Source organism: Balaenoptera musculus, chromosome 4, assembly GCF_009873245.2.
Source record: "Balaenoptera musculus isolate JJ_BM4_2016_0621 chromosome 4, mBalMus1.pri.v3, whole genome shotgun sequence".
NCBI classification, from domain to species: Eukaryota; Metazoa; Chordata; class Mammalia; order Artiodactyla; family Balaenopteridae; genus Balaenoptera; species Balaenoptera musculus.
The window spans coordinates 40486541-40512641 of record NC_045788.1 but is presented as its reverse complement, the minus strand read 5'-3'; the positions used below and the strand labels follow the sequence as shown (position 1 = coordinate 40512641).

General features: G+C 43.7%; 1 protein-coding gene across 1 annotated transcript in view; it reads right to left on the bottom strand.

The window, feature by feature from the left end:
• Positions 1–523: 523 nt before the first annotated feature.
• PPM1L (protein phosphatase, Mg2+/Mn2+ dependent 1L) overlaps positions 524–26101 on the bottom strand; it is a 328056-nt gene continuing 302478 nt past the window's right edge. Inside the window, exons 3-4 of the mRNA XM_036850381.1 lie at positions 4649–4810; positions 524–1498 (exon numbers count right to left, since the gene is read on the bottom strand). Of these exons, the coding sequence (XP_036706276.1) occupies positions 1152–1498; positions 4649–4810 (509 nt within the window). The 3' untranslated portion in view covers positions 524–1151. The remainder of the gene's footprint in view (positions 1499–4648; positions 4811–26101) is intronic.

Below are 26101 nucleotides of genomic sequence, written 5' to 3'. Positions count from 1 at the left end.
CGGCAAGTCTGGCCGCAAAAATAACTCAGTAGTTTGCAACCAAATGTTAAAGACTGCTGCCTTTCCGCTGTCTAGCAGGAGCACATCCCAGTAGTTTACCACCAAATTCCAGAACTTGTCTGCGAACTCTGTACTCGGCTTCAGGGCACACCCGTGCAGTTCTACACCGCTGCTTCTCAGAACGCTGCTTCAGAGACACCTGAAAGCTACTAGAACAGGAGAGGAAAAAATGCACAAAACTGGGCAGCTGGAGCTCGATTCGAGATGGCAACCTCACCAGCGTTCTCTCTGAATGCAAATAGCAGACCTCCCAAAGGGCGCTGTGACTTATTCGGCCATGGTTTCCTCTATCTACCCTTAAAGGTGGAAGGAATTATGGTACTGTGATTTGCTTTTTTCACTTGGTAATGTAAAAAAGTCGTGGTGTCTGGTGGTAAAGTTTTAACAGCTGCCTATTACATTAGGTAAGGTGTAGGCCAAAGATTAAGGTCATGCATGATTAGGATAAACACACAAAGACTGGTCAGGTGGTACACAAAGTCTATTTAACTAATAAAGAAAGCGAGGGAAGAAGGTTACTTCTGCCGTGCAAGCGGCTCTCATCCTCCCCACGTCCCTCAGCCTCCAAGAGCAGCCACGGAATAATAAACCATTTCCGAATCTGTTTCTGCAGGGCTGCTGCAGGGCAGAAAACCTGGGCTCAGGAGGGCAAAGCATTCTCAGGACAGCTCTGCCCCTCTCAGCAAAGGGTGTGGCCACATCGGCCCTGACTCACTGCTCCAATGAGAGGACACAAAGGCTGATGCCTGGAGGGCCCTGTAAGGGATCTTGAAAACAATCGTAAAAGGAGAATATATGGCACATATGCCATTCACTTCATACATGTGACTCTACAGCTATATATTTATATATTTTGAACATTGGATGAAAGAGTTGGGAAAACACGAAGAAACCATTTTCCAGCCTCTCAACTACATTGGCCAAGGGCACCCTCTGTTCATCACGGCACATAGACCTAAGACGGCCGGGGATGGGGAACCCCATGTCTGGGATGGATAATCCTAACTGTAACTCCCACACCTTTCACTACATTAAAAGAGACCAGTGTGTTGAAAGTCCTTTAGTCTAAGGCAGCTGCAACCCCAAAGGGTTCACTGCTCTTCTGTTTTGCTGCTATTCCTGAACTTCACCACCATGACTGTTATGTTGTCAGGGCAGCCTCTGTAAAATGACTGTAAAACTATGCTCTTGGCCCCAAAGTGAGGTTCATCCAAGCGGTCCTTGATGAATCGAACAGCTTCTTCGTTGCTGAAAGCATCCCAGAGGCCATCTGATGCCAAGATCATGAACTCGGGCTGGAGCTTGTCCAGGTCAAAGGTCAGGATATCTGGGTCTGGGATGACCACGTTGAGATTTTTCAGCGGATAATCCCCCAGGGATCGAGACATGGCCAGGATTCCCTGGACCCTCCAGGAGCCATTGAAACTGATGAAACCACCTGGAAAGATAGAATGAGCCCATTAGCTTGACCAGCTGCTCTCTCACACCCCGGGTGCGGTCCGCGTGCATCTGCAAAGGGCTGACCTACTGCATGTGACCTGTGTGCTCCCCTCACCCCACCTTGGCGCTACCAGGAGGGAACAGTGTTCCTCTGCATGGCTTGAGGTTTGACGCTCTACGGGTAGATCCTCAGGCCCTCATCCTTGGTATCTTAAAAGGCTTCAAGACCAAATTAATAAGAAAATTGAAGGTAGGAGGTATGGACGGGTGAGGGCATCAGTTTTAACTTAAGGACACCTTGGCAGCTCGGTGACTGACAGTAGGGAGCTCTAGGGTGGGGATCCAGGGACAGCAGCAAAACAGCACTGAAAGGCAGGTGGATGGTACCAGAGAAAACCACTGGGATCCATCATTAGCTTGAGGCTGCCCTTGGGTGTGCCTACATCTCAAAACACCTCCCCAGATAGAATCAGGATTAAAGAATGGTGTATTTTAGCACAGTTGTTAAAGGCTCAGGCTCTCGGGTCAGACTGCTTGGATTTGATTCCTGGCTCTGTTACTTTTAGCTTTGTGTGACTTTGGATGAGAAACTCTTTCTGATCCTTGGTTTCCTTGGTTCAAAAATTGGGACAATATCAGTACCTATTCCACTGAGGAGTTGTGAGAAATAAAGGAGTTAGTTATTCCATATTAATCACCTGGCACAGTGCCTGCATGTACCATGCATTCAGTATTATCTATTATTATTTTTTCTTTAAGGGAGCTAGAACTTTGTCCATTTGCATATTATTTGTCAGATATTTATTAAATATATATTCCATGCAGGGCAATTTGCAGGCTATAAAGTTAGACAAGATCCAGACCTTTCTATAAAGAAGTAGACAACCTGGCAGGAGGGAAAAGCCACCTGTATCAACAGCTACAAGCACAAAGCAGTATTTCTTCGGGGAGAGACTAGTACCTGCTAAATGCTGTAGGCAGATGGGGAGGAGGGAGCGAAGATTTCTGGTTGTGATAATCAGGGAGGAGCAAGCATTAAAGCTGGGCTTTGAACGACGGGTAGGACTTCCATGGGCAGGGATGTACGAGAACATTCCAGGAAGCGTGGTCTCCTGGGCAAGAGCATGGGCTCTGGAGTCACTGTCCTGGGTCTCAGTTCTGGTCTCACCATTCACTAGCTGCGTGTCCTTGGGCACACGAGCCTCTCTGAGGCTCCACCTCCTTGGTTGTAAAATGAGGATAACATTATCAACCTCGTAAGGTAGGGAAAGAGAAAGTATATGTAAAGCGCTCAGCTTAGCTCCCAGCACAGAGCGAGCACACAGTAAATGGCAGCTGACATCACTGTTGTTGTGGAAACAGCTTAAGGAATGGAGATAGAAAGACCAATGTGTATTTGGCCTAAACTGGTTGCAGCGTACTGTCACACAAAACAGGAGGGGGAGAGATGTCCAGAAGGGAAGGCTGAGGTCAGAGAAAACACACATAAAGATAAGAAAACCAATCGTTGTCCATTAAGCCCTGATGTAAAATACACCCTTGACACAACAGGCGAGATTAACGTCCTTGGAGATGCTGTCAGAATTTGCTACTATAATCACTGCGGGGGCGGGGGAGGGTGGATGGGTATGGCAGGGAAGAGGAGAGAGGATAAAATGGGTTGATGTTTCAGAAGAGAGGGCTGGATGCTAAGGTGGCTTCTCCACCTGTACGGTATACACATCCCTGCCTGTGCTTCCTCAAGAGCAGGCTGACTGTATCCTAAATCCGGGGTCACAGTGGACGGAGATGCTGTCTTCGTAAGGAGGGGAGCTCGTCAAAGCTCGAGAGATGCTCTTAAAACACTGTTCCATCCCATCAACAGAAAACCTGACCAAAGCTTTCATTAAAAATTATTCTGCATCTCAAGCAGTCACTGAAGCAGGAGGTTGTAATAAAATTCAACGCTTTTGGACTCAACAGTATAGCTTCCAACTGTGAAAACTCAAATGTTGATTAGGTTCTGGGCAGAAGCTGATGTGTAGACATTGAGGGTCAGCCTGTAGATTCCCCCAGGCAGCAGGGGCCCTTCTTGGGCTGAGACCCAGGGTACCTGAGCTCCGTCGGCAGCTGGGCCTGCAGCTTAGCATGTGACACAGAGGCTACATGCTGTGGTTGTCAGTCTGGGGAGGGAAGGGCTCCTCCCCTGCACGGGTAGAAAAGAATCCCCCCCAAATTGACTATGAAAATGTAATCATCAACTGATAATCTTCCTTCAAGTCTTCGTCCCAGTGTCACCTTAGTGAGGCCTATGCTGACCACCCCGTGACACTCCCCGTTCCCTAACCTGCTTTGTGTCTCTCCATAGCAGTTATCACCTTGTAATATACTAGATAATTTACCTGTTTTTACTTATTTATTGTTAATGTCTGTCTGTCTACTGCGTTCCCTACCTGTTTCTCAATTCCAAGATGTAAGTTTGTACCCCCAGCCCCTAGATGTTGAAAAAGTGAAAAAGGGATTCTCCCCCTCCCCGAACTGAAATATGTACTTATATTAGGCACTGAGCTCAGTGTTGGGAGTATAGAGAGGAACAGACCAAGTTCCTGCCTCAAAGAACTCATGGTCAGGAAGGCAAGACAGACAAGAGGGCCAGGTATGTCCACACATCGTGAAAGGTGACCCAAGAGGTCCACATAGGATGCCGGGGAAAGACTGAAGGGGGTGACAGGGAAGGCTGCCAAAAGGACACCCTTAAACCAAGTCTTAAAGGACAAGGTCGTTGTTACCCACTAGACGGTGGGGACAACACTTGCAAAGGCACAGAGGTATCAGCTCCATGGTTCATTTGGTGGTTAGTAGTTTGGCACGGCTGGAGAGAAGCGGGGTGTGGCAAGCAGGGGCCCAAAGATCTCATTAGCCTTTAAACTAAGGGCTTTTTTTGGGCTCTTTTGGAATCTGTGGCCACGAAGGAGGGCAAATTCAGTAGCCACTCATTTGATAGGAAATGTTACAAAGTCCAGTCCCAGCTGCCTCAGCAGCAGCCTCTGTACTGATCTACTCATCACTGGGTAAAGGAACATCTTCATTCCCAGGGGCTCTCCCAGCAAGCCACCGTGTCCACTTGAACAAGACAGCACAAAGTCCTCGGGGGCATTCACAAACTCACCGGCTCTCTTTATCCTCTTCCTTTCCTTCAGCTGGTAAGGCTTGTGATCATGAGACAAAGGAATGGCATTCCCGTCCTTGTCACACAGGACCCCACGCGAGTCACCCACATTGGCCACGGTGAGGTCTTTATCTGACAACAGAGCAATCAAACACGTTGTGCCTGCAAAACAGGAGAGAGAGGCAATACAGGAGGTCAGCGGTGCTTTGAGGTTAGGCTGCTTCTCGTGGTTACTGGTTCTTCAGCCATTAAAACTGCTCCTGCTGGGTGACAATTTGACTCCAGCCACTCCGAGAATGACAGCTGTTCACTTCAACAACACGGATCAGATCTGAGAGTCAATTTTCTTAACCATGTTGGAGTCTCACTGAAATAGGCTAGGATAACATTATCATTTTCCCAAATCATTGTTGTCTCTGCTACTCTTGATTTAAATGCATATCACACTTAAAAGGATTCGGAGAGAATCAGAATCAGCTTGAAGCTTCAGACAATTGACATTTATCTTCTGCTGCTTTTTGGTGCTGAGTTTCTGTGAAATCCCTGTTGAAAGTGGGAAGGATGGGGGTCGGGTGGGCTCTTCAAGCAGGAGGGCCTGGAAGGGCCAGTAAATGACAGATGCCAACAACCAGGTCCTGTGGAGCCATGGGGAGCGGTGGGGAGCCGCGTATACAAGCTAGCCTATATGAAGTCTGACAGCAAAGACCGGCGGCCAGAAACAGGTCGGCGCCAGGGTGTGATGAAGGCGGACTGTAAAGGCAGAGGCAGGAAAACCCAATGTGAGGACAGAAATGAGGTCTATGTTGACAGGCAGTGGGCGACTGGGGTGGTGGTCAGAGTCAGAGGGAAGCAAGAGGGAAGAGCTCTTTGCCTGGAGCCCACACAAGACACAAAAGGACGAGCTCTCTCTCCTCAGACTCCTCATGGAATGAGAATGGATAAAAGCAAGGAGAGCTGCACAGTCGGGTCTAGTTGGAGGCCGCCCTTCTTACCTGCCCGGTGCCCTCTGTCCAGCCCCTCTCCTTTCTCCTCTCCCCCTTTCTTGACAGTGTCACTGAGTATGCAAATACCTGCTGAAACGCACAACCCATTAAGCTCTGGCTTCAAACCGATAATGCCTTTCCTTGTTAAAATTATTCATCAATTAGTCTTCATTAATATTTAACCTCCTCATTAAGAAGGTCAGATTCAATAACAGAATGCAAACTGCTTTTTATCTGCACAGAATGACAAAAAAGACTGAATTCTTAAATAGACATAAAGAATAAACACAGACTGATATCAAGAGCGGGGAGAGTAATTAGCATTTTCAGCTATTATAGTCCTATTGGAAATTCCATTCTAAAGCCTGGTTAACTCAAAAGTGCCTTGATCAGAAATGGAAACACATGAAATGTTGGTTAACTCAGGATGTCTGATGTGAAAAGCCTTGTGAAAGGAGAAAAGACTAATCTCAGGATTATCAAAGCAAACAGCAAATCTTTCACCTTAAAAAGAGCTGTAAGAATGAAAATGTAAGCACAAGACGGACAATTCATATGATTAGAAATCATTCTTCTCAGTTTTTGATATTAGTTGCATTTTGGTCTTCAACCATCCTCACTTTGTCCTCAAGCATCTGATTGTGTTAACCTGTCTATCACAATGAGAGCACAGATTCTCCATAAGGCACACTCTTGGAGTTTGAAAGGTGAAATGGAGACACTGCGTTATTGGATGTTACATGGCTTGGGGGCGTTATATCAGTTCAACTCTTGGAGTTGTGTCTCTCAGAGGCCCTCTTCCCTTCTCGCTCTGTGCACTTCGAGAGATCATGGCCCTGACCTTTGCTTCCACCACCATCTCACCTACACCGCTAGCCTGGTTGACACTCCTGGGGTCCATATCAACTGCCTGCTAGGCATTTCCATTTGCGCGTACAACACGGGATCCAGAAGAGGCTTTGGGGTCTCCATGTGAGGGGGGTGAAGGGATCCACCTGGATGAGCTATAAGCCGTTTCCCCACCCCCATTTCAGCCACAGCAGCGCTACATCCATTGTTAGCTTTATTGAACTGCTGCATGTTCTTTCTGTCTGTCTTGTTTTTTTTTTAAAGAGGGAAGAGGTAATTTCTATAGCTAAAAAAAAAAACCTTTGAAGCTTAATTGTATATGTGATTAAGAACCACTGAAGGGTTTTAAGCAGGAGAGTGACATGACGAGATCTGTGTTTTAGAAGATCATGTCAGTGGCTTTGTGGAAGATAAACTGGAAGCAGGGGGAACAGGCAGAGTTCATGAGGATCTGAATTAATGTAGGAAACACAGGGATTGAGGGTCGGGGACAGATTACTTAAGACCAGAATGGATAGGTCATAGAGAATAAGGAAATAAAGGAGAGGGGGAGGTCTAGGATAATGTCCTGGCATCTAAAAGGGGGGCACTGGGTGCGCCATGGACAAGCACTTAAGGAGATGTCGGCTTGGGCTTTTGGGAAAGGCTCTCTCACTGAAAGAGACATGATGCAGAACACGACCCATTTCTTTGGCCTCCTGTGGCTCCTGTGTTTCCAGGGGCTGTGGCAGCCATCTTGCACCATGAGGGGCTATGGCTCAGAGTCAAGGCTCTGTGTCCAGAAGGAGGAGCGGAGAGGTGAGGAACCCGAGTCCCTGAGACATCACAGAACTGCTGAACCAGCCTGGACCCGTCCTGCTCTTGTTTTGCAAGACACTAAATGACTTGACTACTTAAGGCTTTTTACGTTGGATTTTTTATTGTTGTTGTTCCTTGTGGTATCCTAAGTGGTTCAGGGGCTTACAGTTCAATAAGGGGCTTCTGGATGAGAGATTTAGAGGGTGACTGCTTTGCTTCACTCACATGTGAAGATTCATGGCCTGTTGATTCCTCTGTCAAGAACACGATCCCATTGTTTCTACGGGTCTATAAAATCTACCTCCTGATGTGGATTTCAGGAATGTACTGCTTTGAGAAAGTGGAAATTGCCTGTGTCAACAATAGACTCTTAGACCGGGCCGAAATGGGTGAGCCCCAGGTGGTGGAAGGAGAGCTGCAGGCTGTGTTTAGGATCACTGAAATGTCACTATTCCCACACCACAGAAACCTGCCTGCGTCCTGGGTGGAGGCCCAAGCATGACCGAAAACACTGTGAACAACTTATTGTTTGGGCGTTGCGGTCTTAGCTCAGGATTACAAGAGACAATTTATAATCTAATCTTACATTACAGCAGAAACTACCTTGTGGCTGAGGAAAACTCCAGAAAAACATTATGCCCAAGAGGAAAGGAGAAAATCACTTTTTCTTTTGTATGTATGAGAAAAAACACTGCCAAGACTCTGGTTATTAGTTTTGAGATAAACTTAGCCATCATAGTACTATTGATCAGAAATACCAGGGTCTGACAATATCACTTAACCCTGAACCTCAGGATTGTCTATATTAATAATTTAATCTAGGTGATACCTTAATTGCAAATCTGGACAATATTCTGGAGCTTTAACCTAATAGTCTGACTTAGATAAAAAAAAAAAAACAAAAAACTGAAAAAGTAAATTGACACAGACTAGACTTCAAAATCCTAGCTGAGTGAGGGCTGGCAAGTTATTTAACTTTTAAGCCTCAGAAAATGGTACCACCACCCACTTAGTTGCTCAAGCTAGGAAACATCCTTTGTTTTTCTCTCTTCCTCATTCCTGACATTCAATCCATCGTTAAGTTCTGTCACTCGTACCCTCAAACACATCTTAAACCCCTTCCCTTCTCTTGTTCTCATCGCGCTGACTGTAGTGCAGGCCACCCACCATCTCAGCCAGCAGGCTATTTCAGCTCTCCAGGTCCTGCATGATCTGCCCCTGCCCAACCTGTCCAATGCTACGGCATACCACCCTCCCCTTGCTCAAGGCCTCCCTTCTGTTGCCCAAACATGCCAAGCTTTTTGTTGCCCGTGGGCCTCTGTACGCAGTGTTCCCTCTGCCTAGCGTAGCTCCTAGTCCTTGGCACTGGCTGACATGCACGTGGTGATGTCTCAGTTCAAGTGTGACATCTTCAGAGGCCTTCTCTGATGGGGGGGTCTCATTTCCTCTTTATGTCCTTTATTGCCCTCCCAACACACAATTATGTAAATATCTTGGGTATTTCTTTAAACAATTTATTTAATGCCAGTCTTCCCCTGTACGATGTCAACTTCACAAGGGTAAGAATATCATCTGCTTGTTTTTCTTCCTATAATGCTGAGGTCTAGAACATCACAGACCTCATATTTGCTGAAGAAACAAATTAATAGAGGAGTGATAAACAATCACACACTCTCTTCCTTGGTCCTGATCTGACATTATGCTAAGCTCCCGCTGTCTTGCTCTGAGTATGTCAACCCAGTTCAATACCACACTGTACCACATCTTCTAGATAATGCCACAGCAGGGAGATAGCCAACTGTAGCAAAATACATTTTACACATTGATCAAAACATAAGGACCCTCCTGTACATGTATAACCATGCTCACAGGCACACTGTTAGTAAGTGGAGAGAAGTTCCAGCCCAGGCCTGTCCCTAGCTCTTTCCTCCAATCCAGGCTCCTGGAACAATGTTAATGAAACATGAGCAGGGCATCCATCCTCACCAGCTTCTAAAGCCATGGCACCTCAGGAAGCAATAAAAGTGCATCATGGTGGTCATTACATGAACAATCTCTGTCTACGTCTGACCTCAATTTGTACTTCAGCAAGCAGGCACGTTTTTGTGTTGTTCTATTAATTCTTGTTCTCCTTAGGGAAAACACACGAATGCCAATTATTCATCAGTCTATTTCTCTAAACCAGCCTTCTCTCTCTTGATTTAATTTCTAGGATGCAGACAAAGTAAAGGTACACAAGAAAATCTATTCTGGACTTATCTAAGTATTTTCATTGGATAATATTAGGCAATGAATTCATTGGATGAGTTGAGCTTGAGAGAAATGTAAATCCTAATGAGGATTAAGTAGTTTGGGATATCTCAGCCATCTTTTAAAACTCTAGCTAAAAACTTTCCCAGTTCAGTTAATAACAAAGTAGTAATAACAATTTGTTCAATGCTACAAACGCCACGAAGTGGCTAACAAACACACTTGCAGTTGAGTTCCTGACACCTTAGGGTGGGGGAGAGGCAGGTATTATTCTTCCCTTTAAACAGATGAGAAAAATGGGACTCAGCGACTTCGTGTCATACTCATGATTACACTGCTCAATGTGTATGTACTGAATGACCAAATGACTAAAAACCCTGGGAATCCAGAATTATTACTTTAGTAATAATAATAATGATAGACCTACTGCTTAAGCATTTTACTATAATGCTAAACATTTTATTTACATTACATAACTTAATCTGCACTACCTGTGAGAAGGCATAATTATCCCCATTTTACAGATGGGGAAACCAGGTCTCAGACAGTATAGCAACCTGCCCAGGTCACACACACGGACTGACTGATTCCACTGGGCCAAACCTTTGATAATCGACACTCCTTCTTGCTTTAAACTGTTCTCTTCCTACCCCCAGAAGGAATGATCTCTGTGACCAGTTTCTACATTTCTGTGTTTTGAATAGTCCCCATCAACTCTCCCCCTTTTGTAGTATAAACTGGCGCATGTCACAGAAAAGTCTGTAAACCAGGATAAAATTTGATCAGTGTGATGTGAATTTCCTTTAATATAACTGTGATTCTGGATTAACTTAAACAAAGCTGGTACATTTCAAATTCTCAATAATAATCAATCAGAAAGCAAGTGAACCTCTGCAAGTAAAAAAACAAGTGACTTGGATTAGTGTCAAGTCCTTTTCACCTTGAATATTTTGCTGGTTTTGAACAGGAATTGCAAACTCCAACGCCTTTGGGTAAGTAGGCCAGGTATAAGAAAAAGCTTATGACCTTCTTGGAGTAGCTTTACCCCTGTACTTTTGACAGAAACATGGGTTCTGAAGATGTTTTTCTACTCTAAGAATGGGCAAGCATGATGATAAGGGACAACTGACATCAGGTTTCAGTGTTGGGTCCACAACAGGGAGTGGTGTGGCTTGTGGCAAACTAGAGAACACTTGCTAAGGGGGCAGCATATCCTCAGCAATGAAGATGGTTGCCATGTGGGAATGCAGGCCCACTGTAACCGGTTACTCAGATTTTTCAAGGGAAGCCATTTTTATGTGAACTCTCCTGACTTTTCAATGTTGACAACGTTTATTTAAAAAAACAATGCAAGCCAAACAAAAGGCAACTGTAGGTCAAATGATTCTTTGACCCATTAGACTAGCAGCTTCTTTTAGGACCAGGGGGATGCCTTATTCATTGCTGTATTCTTATCGTAGTGCTTTGTACCCTGCACAGACCCTTAATGCTGGGAGGGGCGCTAAGGACTGAGGTGGTGGTGAGGAAAGTGGAGGTGTTTTTGTACAACTTGTACTAATTGTAGTATTTGTACAATTCACACCTTCATACTATGTAAATATATATACTCTTATTTTTTAAAAAATATTAACAGGGTTATCTAGGTGATGGGATGTTAGACCACTTTGTTTTCTTCTTTATGCTTTTCTGTATTGAGATGAATTTAACATTACTTAAAACCACAACGGTTCAGGAGCATATCCACTGCAAAAAGCAAAGTATTCAAGACATAAAACAGAAAATGCAGAATTGACAATCATGGTAGTAGAATGGTACAGGTAAAAAAAAGGCCCAGAGGAATAAGGCAGTGACAATAATGACAGCACCACTGTTGACAGATCGTCAAGTTCAGATTCACGTTCGCCCACCAGTGACTATCCATCAGTGACTCCGTGACAGACATGTGAGCCTCAGCTGCCTTCAGGTTCCCCCTGCACAGCCTTACCTCACCTCTGAGCAGTGCCATCTACAAAGAACAACCTGCCCTGAGTGCCAATCAAAGCACATTACCCTCAACCCCTTGCACTCCCCTCCCCCTCTTCCTGTATGCACACAGCTATGATTTAAAAGTTGGAGTCATGAGAATCCTTATTTTATGAAAGTTCAGCTTACTGCAACATTTTCTTACGTGACTGACACCGCAGTTTCACTTTTTCTGGGGTGGGGATGGGAGGCTGGGCAGAGCAGAGAAAGCCGAGTGCAGTTAACATGCCTTAGGAGTCCTGCTTCACAAAGCAAGTGGACTCTCTCCCAAACAATGAATGCCACTCACTCATGCTAATAGTGATTCCCCTCAGTGACAGAAACTCTGTTGTAAGAGAATAAAGGAAATTGCCATTTTTTTCTTCAGGAAAGAAAGAAAGAAATTGGGGGTGGGTGGAGAAGAGGTGACGAGGGGAAAGGAAGGGAAGGGGACACACACACAAAGAAACAGAGAGAAAGAGAGAGAGACAGACAGAGAGAGAATGAATGAATGAATATTTCAGTGAAGGTGTTACAACGGCCTAAAAGCCATTCATTATACCCAGCAAAGGAGATTCAACACATTTATATGATAAGGAAAAATAGGTTTATCTTGAAAAGATTTGACAATGAATGTTAGTTCAATAACACAATTCCAGGGCCTAGATGACATCAAGGCCTGGAAACTGACAGAAATTATACTGGTGTGCAACATATTGGAAAGAGAGCAGGCAAAGCCAGTCATTAACGAAACCACCATGGGGAATGATAAGATCAGTGCCGGCAGGGCTTCCAGCCGACACCGATCTCCCACAGCCAAAGCTGTGATGAGCCCTGAAACACAGATAAAGTACCAGGCAGCTGGCAGATAAGACTGACTCCCTGTGGCCCCATCCCCTGTCTGCACAATCTCTAAGTCTGCCACAGTTTGACCTGCTCAGACTCTGTTCACCAGTCTTGTAATAATTAATGCCATGGCAGAGACAGACCTGGCTGGGATGATCCAACCTCTGGAAAACTAAAGAGTAAGCTCTACTCTTTCCTTCTTTACGCCTTTTCTCTCATCTATTGCCTGAATCCTTACACTTCCCTGCTCTACATTCTCTTGGAGGCGGGCCCTCTTTAGAATTATATTAACGTGCATGGCTGGGGCCGGAGAGTCACCGGACACAATTGTCTAACTCCGTGCAGGAAGGAGGCTACTGAAATAATACCAACTAACAATTCATACTATTAAGTCAGTAGCTCCACTGTGATGAGTCTTATAGTGAGAGTCTGAAAGTTATTTTATGCTATGAGAGCCATGAATGGAAAGTGACTGGAAGGAAATCTGTGTGTGCAGAGAGACACGTGCGGGCCAAATTGTGGGAGCGACCACACACCGTCCATTCACCCCGTGCCAGGCTCCGTGCTCAGGCCTTGGCATAGGCAATTTCTTTAACCCTAACAGCCTATGGGGTACTATTATTCCCATGTTACAGATGACAAAACTGAGATTAAGGGATCAGCCCAAGGTCACGTGGCTAGCGAGGGACAGAACTTACCCAGTGTGTTGTCAGAGTGCTACTTTCAACCTTGAAGCAGGCTGCGGCTAGTCCATAGTTACTGTTTCTGGGCAAGCCAGAAAAAGGCATCTCTTCCTCAAGACACTTTACTAGCATCTCCATATAAGGGCCATAACGCATGTTCAAGTTGACGACAGTGTGAACGGCGCCTCCTAGAGCCGTGTAGTCAAACATGTACAGTGAGGTAGGCAGCCCTGCTCCTGGGCTATACCCTGCCCCCGCCACCCCACTCCCAGCCCCGGAGGGAAGAGACCAGAGGAGAGGGTCGCTCAATGAGGAATTTCTGCAGGACAGCACATGAGAGGTTGTCACACAGAGACTGGCAGCAGCCCTAGAGCCCAAACTGGAAGAGTGAAATACTTTTTTTTTTTTTTAATACGTCGTTATTGGAGTATAACTGCTTCACAATGCTGTGTTAGTTTCTGTCGTACACCAAAGTGAATCAGCCGTATGCATACATATATCCCCATATCCCCTCCCTCGTGAGCCTCCCTCCCACCCTCCCTATCCCACCCCTCTAGGTGGACACAAAGCACCGAGCTGATCTCCCTGTGCTATGTATGCGGCTGCTTCCCACTAGCGATCTATTTTACATTTGGTAGTGTATATATGTCTATGCTACCCTCACTTCGCCCCAGCTTCCCCCTCCCCTCCATGTCCTCAAGTCCACTCTCTATGTCTACCTGCCTAGCCACTAGGTTCATCAGTACCTTTTTTTTTTTCTTTAGATTCCATATATATGTGTTAGCATATGGTATTTGTTTTTCTCTTTCTGACTTACTTCACTCTGTGTGACAGACTCTAGGTCCATCCACCTCACTACAAATAACTCAATTTCGTTTCTTTTTATGGCTGAGTAATATTCCATTGTATATATGTGCCACGTCTTCTTTATCCTTTCATCCGATGATGGACACTTAGGTTGCCTCCATGTCCCGGCTATTGTAAATAGAGCTGCAATGAAATACTGATAGCAACACATCTGAGTGTTCCTGAGAACACATTAAGGCCTTCTTCCACCAAGACCTAGTAGGATGGCAAACTATCTTTGCGGGTTTCCAAATAGAGGAAGCAGTGATAGGACATACCATATAGGGAGGGAGGCTCATGTGAGGCCCCCAGACCGGGCCCAGAAAGAAGCCCCCCACCATAAATGGGACCCCTTTGGGTCTTCCTTTGCAACCGAAGCTGCCTCAGCTTCCCTTCGTCACATGCTGGAGCGTAGAGTGGCAGGAGTAACATTTTGTGAGAAAAAGGTCTATGACAAATTATAATTTTCTTCTCCTCTCTGAGATTTTTGCATAAGCAAAAAAATCAGCTATTGAGTGGGACACTGGCTGAATGTGAGGCAATCAACTTGATGACAAACTCTATTATTTTAAACCCTAGTACTAGGAGTCTAATTCCAGATTTAGGTCTACTTGGGCTCTTCCTCAGCAAACATACAGTAATTAATAAAATGACTAGAAGAAATAAGAAACAGTGTACAAGTGCCAGAAAGGTCTTTTCCACAAATGAGGTGTGCCACCCTAAATAAGACAAACAATCTATTTTATGAGGTGATGGGAGATGGGGGAAAGAGGTCATAATTCAAGCTTTTAGAATCTGATGGAGAATTCATTAAATTTTCATACTTCACCAAAGTTAAAATATAGATGCATCACCTGATGTTCTTGGACACCATTTTTATTTTTATTTATTAAAAATTTTTTTAAATTTTATTTATTTATTTTTGCCTGTGTTGGGTCTTCGTTTCTGTGCGAGGGCTTTCTCTAGTTGCGGCGAGCGGGGGCCACTCTTCATCGCGGTGCGCGGGCCTCTCACTATCGCGGCCTCTCTTGTTGCGGAGCACAGGCTCCAGACGCGCAGGCTCAGTAGCTGTGGCTCACGGGCCTAGTTGCTCCGCGGCATGTGGGATCCTCCCAGACCAGGGCTCGATCCCGTGTCCCCTGCATTGGCAGTCAGATTCTCAACCACTGCGCCACCAGGGAAGCCCTTGGACACCATTTTTAAATCGCAGTGTTCTTTAACTTCACACTTCAGCTGCAGTAATGATGTTTACTTCATACTTGAGTGTGGCCTGTGGACACCCTTCTAAGCCTTCCTTTTTAGTTCAGTATGAACATGTTAAAGAGAGTCGCTTCCTATTAAACTGATCACGTGTACTGGGGACTCTTAGAAGATCCACAGCATGTCCTTTTGCTGCAGGAGCCTTCATGTCTCCTCTCTGGCATGACTATTGTGAGGTACAAGTAAGCACACAAGCTTCTTTGAAGCTCATTAACACACTTCTCATAACTCCTGCTGACATTTAGTTCAGATGATAACATGCTACTGAAATTAATTTCTAATTACATAATCACAACCTGGATTCTAAGTTCAGTATCTTTTAATGGTGAATAAAATTAATTCCATGGTTCTTTGATTCTTCCTACATAAGCCAGAGATGGACTGGCTGTAGTTTTTCAAGTCTTCATGTTATTTAAGAATTCTTCAGTGAGATATTTCATTTCTCTTTAGGGTTCCCAGCAAATTACAAGTACTGTTTCTGTTTCTTTATGAATGCTATGGGAGTGAGGTACAACAGGAACTTCTGAAACTGAGCTTTATTAAAAGGGATACTTGCTTTTTAATAAAAGGCAGAGAGGAGAAAGGGCACAGAGAGAAAAGGGGAGAAGGCTGGGAATGAGAGGTGCAGCCTGATTCATCTGGTGCTTAGCAGAGAATTGCACTTTCTTTGACCTTTTTTATCTCAGTGCAGAGTCAACCCTTTTCCCTATTCTTTCCATTAAAAACAAACCTGGTCTTTGAGGTGATTAAGTTATCTTTATTTAAATTACCATACAGCTAGCCATCTATTTAAGTATATGTGTTGGAAGGATGACATCTGGAGATACTAATGAAAGTTCCTGCCCCATGTGTGTACATGACTGTCTTTCATTCAGTGTGAGGCACTCATTGTCCCAGGGAAGATTAGGATTGCTATGGCTGAAGTGCAAAGAGAAAGAAGTAGTCAGGTTTAGCTTTTGAATTTCAAGGAGATTGGAAACTCACAGAGAGACAGTATTCTCAAGAGAAAAAATTTTTTGAGCATCCATCAGCCTCAGTTCTGGACTAAACCTCAGGCATATGAAGATGGAGCGAGTTTTCCTGCCCACGGGTCCTCTCTTCTTGCTCCCCTGACACGTAAGGCTGGGCAGGAAGGAGGGTGGTGATGGGGGGAGGTGGAGGGAAGACAAAGAGTCTTTGATGTGTGGATCTCCAAGAATTACATGAAGCTCAAAGCACAGGGGACCTAGACCTTGCTTTCCAAGGCACAACCCAAGAAATCAGAAACCTTTGCCCCAGTATAGAGAGGCAATGGCTGAATGAGCTCACTTGGACAGCCTAACGTGGAGTAGAGAGGACAGCTGAGAACTGCTGGGCTTCTCCTGAGGGAGAAATGGCACCTTTCAGGAGCTTCGGAGCCTTCCAACCACAGGTCCTGGAGACCCTGGGTCATCCCAGCAGGTGCCATCCCAACATCCTGACACTTAGATCACCCCTGGGGAAAAGGGTGGGGGCGGTGAACACATAAGCTCAACTTGGTATTTACACGTAAGAACCTGAGGGAAAATCGGGAAATTACGGTATCTTCATGGAAATGAATACAGCAAGATTTAGTAACAGATCCAATATGGACTCAAAATCTGTTACATTCAGTCCTATGGAGACAAATTAAATTAAACTTCAACACATGTTTATTTTGTAGCTGTGTAATGTGTGTGCGTGTGTGTGTGCACGTATCTGCCTATCGCACGTTGCACATCTTAAATTTTACCCTGGCATAGACACTAGGAAATTTAAATTTTAAAATGCTACAGCTAGTACCAACAATGTCTGATAACCAAACAAGACTTCCTTGGGCACTGAGTTAGTTAACACATACCTGTCACTGAAGAATTCCAGATGGAAGGAGAAATTGTTTCCAAAGCCAAATTTGCCCTTGTGAATGAAGTACACCGTTGGCAGGTTTTGCAGTTACACATAAATTATTTTCAGATGATCTTTTCCATCCAAACAGAACAAAGTCCCGTTTAAAGGGACAAAATAAAAGTTGTACAATTATGTTCATTTAGGATAAATAAATAAAACCAAATATGATTTGGGGCCGATCTGATCCAATAATTAATTCTCCAACTTGCTTTCAGCTTAGTGGGCTACAAAATTGACTCTAAAGCTATGTCTCCAGGAAGGCTGCTTCCTCAAAGATCTGATAAAATCCTGACTTTAATTTCATCTGGCCCATCTGGACACATGCCAAAAAAGTGGTATCCCATCTCTATATCTACAGCCAAGAATATACAACCATGTTACTTCTTGAAAATGACCGTCTTTCTCCTCTTTCTCTCTCACACCTATATGTCCTGTACCTAATAACAGTATAAGATTGGAAGGGTGTGTGTATTTTGACTAAATAGTTTTATGGTCTTTGTTCCCTTATTCAGTGCCAACTGTGTGTAAATTACGAGGCTTGGTGCTGGAACAATAAAGATGAACAAGATATAGTCCTTAACCCCAAGCACTTACTGCCTAATGGCAAGATGGAATCAGACACTTAGAATCCAGCATGGTAACTGCTGTGACAGTGCTATAAGAGGCTGGGCATGTGGATGGGGGTGATGGTCTAGGGAGATAGTGGGTTGTGGGGAGAAGTGCAGGGAGGATTACTGGGAAGAAGTGAGACCTTAACTCTCTTTAAGATGCAATAGGATAAGGAATTCACGTAGCCTAATTTGGTTCTTGGCACAAAGGAGGAGGTAAAGAAAGAATCTGTAGGATAAAAATGAATAAAGAGAGTAGGTCTCTACAGGGGACTTCTTTATATTTCATTTCAAAACAAAGACTAAAACAAACACTTGTTTAAACTCTGACTCGACAATGTCAATTCTTGAATTTTATCCTAAGGAAATAATCAGAGATATGAACAGAACTTCATGTATAAGGATTAACCTCACAGAATTAATTTAAACAACAAGACAATAGAAATAACCAAAATGAGTAGATGTATAATGCATCATGAAATATCCAAATAATAAAGTACTGTATGAACATTAAATATAGTGTTTCTGAAGAACATACATTCTTCAGTGCTCATAAGTGAAAAATAAAAACTGTACATAAAATTTCTTTAAAATATAACACATTAGCATTTTACTTGGAAAAAACTGTACATAAAATATTATTCCAATTTCACTTCAATAAATACATATGTGTATAAATGTATGCAGAAAAATGTTAGAAGGAAACAAAAAGAGAAGATTGGTTATTAAAGTTCATTTAAAATTTTTTTGAAAAAATTTTCTGAAATCTTCTACATTTAATGGGACTCATTTATAGAAATTATTTCACTTTTACCAAATTCAGGGCTTTTTACTTTCATGTTCCTTGATGTTAGGCCTTCTTATCCTTCTGAGGGTCTTCTATCATGGTCTGCAATGACTTGACTGGATTTTTGGTTGAGCTGTTTGATTTTAGTCACTGAACCGACTTGGCATTTTAGTAACAAGCCTGAGGCTATGCCTCCCCTGTTTCCATTTTGGCTAATGTAGTTCCAGGAAAAGAAGGAACAGGATCGGGGGAATGCCAGGCCCCAGACTCATCATGGGTATGGCTCAGAAAGCTCCAGGTTTGTGACACCACACTTGTGTGACACCACCATGCTACATGATTAGATGCTGCTGCCCAGAAAGGGACAAGGGATGACCCTAGAGGGCGGAGGGCAGCAGGACCAGGCTGATTCGGACACATTTCCTGCACAGGAAGCCTTGACCATGGAGAGCCAGTTCCTCAAGGCAGCAGATGGTGAGTCTATTCTTCCTACGATCATTGCCGAGTGGGTGTCACATTATTGGAAGTGAGGCTGATGGTGGGGTGTGGGGGACAGGAGACAAAGGAGGAGGAGTCTCAGGATGCCAGAATCTCACATCACAGAGGGAGATGTCATTAACTAGACAAGCTACAGTGGGCCAGACACTCTGCTTGTTGCTCACACATGCCTGACTTTTTTTTTCACAAAAATCCTGCAAGGTATACATTATCATCATTATCATCGTCATCATCATCACCCCTATCCCTCCATTCTACAGATAAGGAACAAGAGGCTCACCAAGGTCACACAGCTTTTGAGTGGAGGAGCTGGAATCTGAACCCAGGTCTGACACCCTCAGTCAGGCTTTAAAAATTTTCCCTAAGAAAATTTTATCAGGGGTGTGACAAGGAAGCAGTCAGTTTTGCCAGCAAACAGCTTTATCTAAGGATTCTTTAAAGTTTGTATTTGCTTCCGCTGAAGAACAATACAGGGCGATATACAAACTAGGTATTCAAAGAAATGCTTCTGGCACAGTATGCAAATGATGTATAAAATATTTTTTAAAATTGTTTTTTAATTCATGGCTGAGTTGGAAGATGAGTAGGTGATTTTCTAGAGAGGCTAGAAACAATATGAAGGTGAAAAGCCCAAGGAGTAAGTAAGGGAGAAAGAGCTTCTCAGTTTGGAAACACCATCAGACACACACCTTCTCCCAGGTCTCTGAGGCTAAGTCACTTTGGAAGGGGCTCTGGGGCATTTAGGATGTAATGTTTACAGTGCATCTGAGGGAGGGCTAGATAGTCTGCAGAGTTTGCAAAGGAATACCAAATACGTCTTCTAATGACCCTGCATGATATTAATTTTCAGACGCAGCCTAACCAGAACTTAGGCTGCGTTTCAGCTGCTCAGTCTAGTACTCAGGGCACCTCCCCACAACTGGGGCGTATTCCAGGCTGCTGGCTTGAGCCTCCATTGAATAAAACCTAACGGCTCATATTTTCGAAGTGTGAAAAGAAAGCCTTAGCAGTTATAAGCCCAAGGGTTTAAATAGACACTCAAGGCATCAACTACATGAACATAACTGATAAAGGAGCTGGCCAGGTCAGTTAAGAACAAGGAGATTCTGTAATCAATTAGGAAACATTGGGCTCTAAGTAGGTTTAAATCCCCTCTTGACCCTTGACTGTTTAATATATGAACTGCAGGAGACATCTTTTGAACTGAAAAATAAGAACCTATCAAGGAGCATAACCTCCATTTATCTAAACACTATTCTCAGGACCCCTGGAAAGTCCTCCCTCTGGTTGATAGCTGAGAAATGGAGCTTCTCACAGCCCCACTGCTCTTTGGGACCCACCCTAAGTTGAACTGGCTTCTGAAGGCAGTTTTTTCACTGGTCTCCAGTCTATTTTCCAGGCAAATGTAATGAAGTCAACCTCTGACTTGAATAGAAAACAAGGTTTTTAAACATTAAGTATGATTCATGGAAGTGATTTTGTTTGGGGCTCCTCCAAGGAACTGTTTCCTCTACCTATTTTACTTTTCGGAGTTCCCGAATAAGCAAAAAGTTTGTAGGAGCCACACACAGAAAGCTGGTTGTGGCCTACAGACAGCGCAAAACTGCTAGGCAGCAGGGACCTGAGGTGGGAGGGCATCTCAGCATGTGGTTTCCATGTTGGTTTGGCCTCATACAACCCCTGAAGGAGCTCTAAACCCTAGGGTGGCATTGTTGTCGACTTGCTGGGTTTCTGCCACTCTGGCTGCAACAAGATTCTGGCTGAGTTTATAAATGATGCTTATTTAGCCTCTGAACTCCTCTGCTAGCTAGCCTAGAGGCTGAAGTTATTCATTCATTTAGCAGGCTTTTAAGAAGCACTTTCTGCTATGCCAGACATTCTGACACGAGCTGGGGACTCAGAAGCAAAAGATGTAGTCTCTACGTGAAGAAGTCACAGTTTAATGGGGTGTCAGTGGGGAGAGAATAGAAAAACAATTCTATGATGGCCGAACTTGAGAGAGGCAAGCACAGAAGCCCCCCTGCAATCATATGAGGAGCAGATATCTGAGCTGAGTTTTTTTTTTTTAATTTTTATTTATTTATTTATTTTTATTTTTGGCTGTGTTGGGTCTTCGTTTCTGTGCGTGGTCTTTCTCTAGTTGCGGCAAGCGGGGGCCACTCTTCATCGCGGTGCGCGGGCCTCTCACTGTTGCGGCCTCTCTTGTTGCGGAGCACAGGCTCCAGACGTGCAGGCTCAGTAGTTGTGGCTCACGGGCCTAGTTGCTCCGTGGCATGTGGGATCCTCCCAGACCAGGGCTCGAACCCGTGTCCCCTGCATTGGCAGGCAGATTCTCAACCACTGCGCCACCAGGGAAGCCCATGAGCTGAGCTTTGACTGATGAATAGGAGTTAGCCAGACAAAGTTGGTCGGGAGGAAGGCTTGGATTACGTGTATGTATGGATGCTCTATGTGTCTATGCATGTGTGTGTATGGTGTGGGGGGAGTTGAATAAATAAATGAATAAAAGGGGATTTTTTTCTCTTCTATACTTGAGAAGGATTTTTAAAATATTCTTTTATTATGATGATGACTAGGACATCTGATTTAACATAAGTCCAAATATGTCAAATCTCAATATGGAAATTAGTGACATTAAGAAATGTCAAAGCTGTCAAACATTGTCAAGCTGCAAATATGATTATATAGACCCACATGCTATTTAAGAAAATTATGTTTAGAAAGAAAACATGATAAAGCATTCCCAACTTGACTTTAGAATGTTCACAAATCATCCATATGGAATTTTCTGTGATTACTTAATTAATAGTAAAGATTTCCACCATATGCTATACTGCCCCATTTCAGCACTGTAGTTAGTCAATTACTGTACTTAATTTTGGTCTATTTTCAGTTCATATGTTTAATCTTATAGAGAGTTAGGGAACACGTGCTCTTACTCGCTTGCAAATGTAATGTGTAATGGGAAATTCCCAGCCTTGAAAAACTTAAATTAAGAGCACATGCTATATCAGTCCTTTGTTATGATGGCTGGAAGACATCCAGCTGAGGAGTTTTGAAAAAGGAGGAGGAGTGTTTAAGCACTACTTACTAATTAAATCTCTAAGGCTATGATTTAGAAACAATTTTAAAACTATGTATTGTACTTCAAAATTTTGATTAAAAACTGCTGAACTGTCACTCCTTGAAAGAAATATCTTAACGTAAAGAAGAAAGTAAAGGGTTACCCAGAGGTAAAAGAATGTATTTCACTAAGCACCAAGCCACTGGCCAGCTAAGTTTTCAAAGTATGATCCTGAACTCTGGCACATCCTTGTCGCCTTAGAGAGGGTACACAAGTGGAATAACCCATCTTAGACCCAAACCTGGTAGGTTCATACCCAGTTTCCAAAGGGAGTAGATGTTGCTTGAGATCCAGGACCAACTTTCTGGAAGTCAATGTTTAAAGATCCAAAGGCTTGCAGAAATCAGATTTTAGCATTTATATTGGAGAAATTTATTTAATTCAGGCTCCATTTTGCTCAGCAGATGGGAAGCAGTTTTGTTCAATGCTTTCTACCTAAATTTACCAAATCGTAGAAATTTAAAATACAGTGAGGTATGAGCCTCATAAAATTCCAAGAGAAATTGAACCTCGGAAGTTCCAATGCTAAAATAGCTTCAAATGAAAAAAATCCATGCCTCCTCCTTACAGCTTCCCCACTCAGTCAGTCTGCTTTCTAAGAGGGCAGAGCACCAAGAACCTGGATCATTTTCCCAGGAGAGTCCTCAAGGCTGTCTCTTAATTGATAAGAGGCAGAACCACTGAAGAAAATGGAAGACTTTTCACATGATTTTCAGACTAATTACTGAAGAGGAGAAACTGGATTATAATACACACCAAGGAGATGTGCTTACAGTAAAGAATGAAAAGGTGTTAGGATGTAATCAACTTTGCTTTTTAAAAGAAAAATAAAACTCTCAACTATACTAACTGTTATATGCAACCTAAAACTAGCCCTCTGCTATAAATGTATGTGAGGTGATGTGACTTAGCCTCTTGCTGAAGAAATGGACACAAGAATATAAGTGTTAGCCACTTATATTCTTGGCAGGAAAAATGGACTTGTCAAGTATCTTTCTAGCTTTACCAGAAATCCCTTAAAACCATGGATCTCTGCTCTGAAAGCCCTTTGAATTTCCAGTATTAAATGCATGTAGAATGCCCTGACTGGTGACCACAGGTTGATAATAACTAGGCAAAGGGACTGAAGGAAACATGAAAAAGGAGGAAAAAAAAATAGATAAACAAGAAGGAATCTATACTCTGCATCAAAAATTCCCCCAAGCTCTGCAATGTCTTAACCAGCAGGAGACAGGCTTGACTTAACCAAACTCTATGACTATCTAGGTAAAATTCACCATTTACTGAAAGATAATAATAACAGCTCACGTTTATTGAGCATCTACTCTGTACCAAACATTGTTCTAAGTACTTTAAACATATTAATTCCCATAGTCCTCACAGCAACTCAACTACTAATACTCTCATTATCCCCACCTTACAGATGGAGGAACTGACACAGAGAGGTTAAGGAATTTGCCCATGGTTACACAGGTATTAAAGAGAGAAGATGGGACTTGCACTCAGGTACCCTGGATCGGAGGTCCACGATATTAACTTCTACGGGGTCTGGTCTTCTGTACTTAAATCCAAATCTTTAAGTTCCAGTTTCTCCCTATATTACTACTCCATATATGCACTCATAACCAGCCATCCCCAGAGGTGAACAACTTATCAATAAAGATATGTCAAGTCAGTAAGTATATCGCATAAAGAGGATGATCACGGAATATCTCTATACCCCCTCACTGACTTAAATAATTAATGTTGTCCCAAAAGTAGTTCTGTATTTAAGATAGAACAGGTCAAAGTAGATTCTGATCTTCTCTTCCTTAGGAAATCTGACTCAGCTTGATTCAGACTTCCTGAAATACCATTTCCCTTTTATTTCTGTGGTTTCTGGTGATGAAAATAAAAGAGAACATCACATGTACAGCCTATTAACTGGAGACAACCAAGAAATGTTTAAATCAGCTGGCTGGACTGCCACAACCCTTTCAGAGTGTGTGAGACTATAAATCAAAAAGCACTGCAAAAGAGACTAACGTGTTCAAACCTGAAGGATGTCCTGAAGATGGCAAAATCATCCATTAGGATGTCCTGGAACTGGGAAAATGGAACGATCTGTGTAGTCACTTTAACTCTGGTATTCCTAGCAAGAATCGCCATTTATATTCATCCAAGACATGATCTTATTCAGTTGAGAAATACACCAATCATTCTGAGATGAGGTAAGTTTTAGCCTTGTACTTCTCCCATTCATGTCATGAGAATCCTGCATCTCCTATTCTTTTGATTCATTCTTTCAGCAAGTATTTCTCTATCAACAACAAAGAGAAGCTGTAAGTATCTTGCCTTTAAATGATGAGACACAACAAGCCCTCTGCACTTGTGAAGACAGTCAAAACAACTTGCTAGAGACTTGAAAGCAATAGTTACTTCTCTCAGAATTACCTCTTTCCCCTTTTGGCCAAGGGGGCCTGTACCACGTAAACCATGAAAACTCCACATGTGTTACGTCAAGTTTGAGAGCTTCCTGCATTGCCTGCCACTTCTTTTAGTTTAGGTTCCTTACCTATTCAATAAGGAGAAGCATGCTCAAGCAAAACTGTGAGATGGCCTCATTTTGTCTCAGAGGATCTCATACTCTCTCTCCTCCTTGGGGGTGACAGTGGGGTTGGGTGTGGGACCTTAACCCCATTCCCCAGCACCCAACACTTTAAGGCTTTTCTGTCTACTGAGCCACTCTACTCGGGTCTGTTTGCACACGGAATGCAACAATGCTCCAAGCCTCCAAAATCTCCCACTTTTCTACCCATTCCCTTTCCACCATCCGCTCCACCGCCCACCCCCGTACGCCTTAGGATTTCTATTACCTTGGTTTGAAGATCCTAGGTGTTAGGTGAACATTGAGTAATAGAAACTTGATCTACCAACACAAGGTTAGGAATCTGCAATGGTAGGATTTCAGGGATTGTCATATACCAGTAGGATCTATGTATTTGAGTAAGGGAATCTTTCTTGTGTTTTTCAAAGTGTTTCAGGTAGGTGATGACTAACTCCATTTATGTCTAAGGACAGTCCTTGTAATAAAATTGTGAGTCACTTTGGGTGTTCACAAATTGCTCAGGGGTGACCTGTTGACTGATGGACAACGAACCAAAGCGAGAGTAGGAACTCTCTCTTTTTTTTTAATTTTATTTATTTTATTTATTTATGGCTGTGTTGGGTCTTCGTTTCTGTGCGAGGGCTTTCTCTAGTTGTGGCAAGTGGGGGCCACTCTTCATCGCGGTGCACGGGCCTCTCACTGTCGCGGCCTCTCTTGTTGCGGAGCACAGGCTCCAGATGCGCAGGTTCAGTAATTGTGGCTCACGGGCCCAGCTGCTCCGCGGCATGTGGGATCTTCCCAGACCAGGGCTCGAACCCGTGTCCCCTGTATTGGCAGGCAGATTCTCAACCACTGCGCCACCAGGGAAGCCCGGAACTCTCTTTAAAATACTGGGATACCCAACCCAACAGGATGGAATGGAGGCAATTTCATTGCTTCCACTTATAGGCAAAGGGACGGGCTCCACTTTACCCATTTGGTTAAATCTACTGACACTACTACAAGAAAGTACTTTAAAAATTGGCCTCTTGTGTTCAAGCCCTAAAATAAAATGGGCTGGGGGAAAATTAGAGGTGGAAGAGAGACAAAAGGAGAAAAGGCCAGCTCTGTTAGACTTTGCTATCTCTTCCCCTTTTTCCCCCAGGCAGAGAAAGATGCTACTGAAGCACCCTTGTTGCCCAATTTCACACTCCACGGCCCCTTGACAGAAAAGCTGTTTCGGATGTGACGGCACCAGAAGCAGGTGAGCTAAATAGGCTGAACCCTTATCACAGAGCGTTGCTGTTGCTGCTTCAGGATGCAGAACACATGGCTGCCACCAACAAAAACAGGGAAGAGTGTCATGGAAGGAACACGAGCTTTGGATCGGACAGCCTGGCCTCACAGTCTAGCTAAATGCCCTCAGGCAAGTGAACCAAGCTCTCTTGG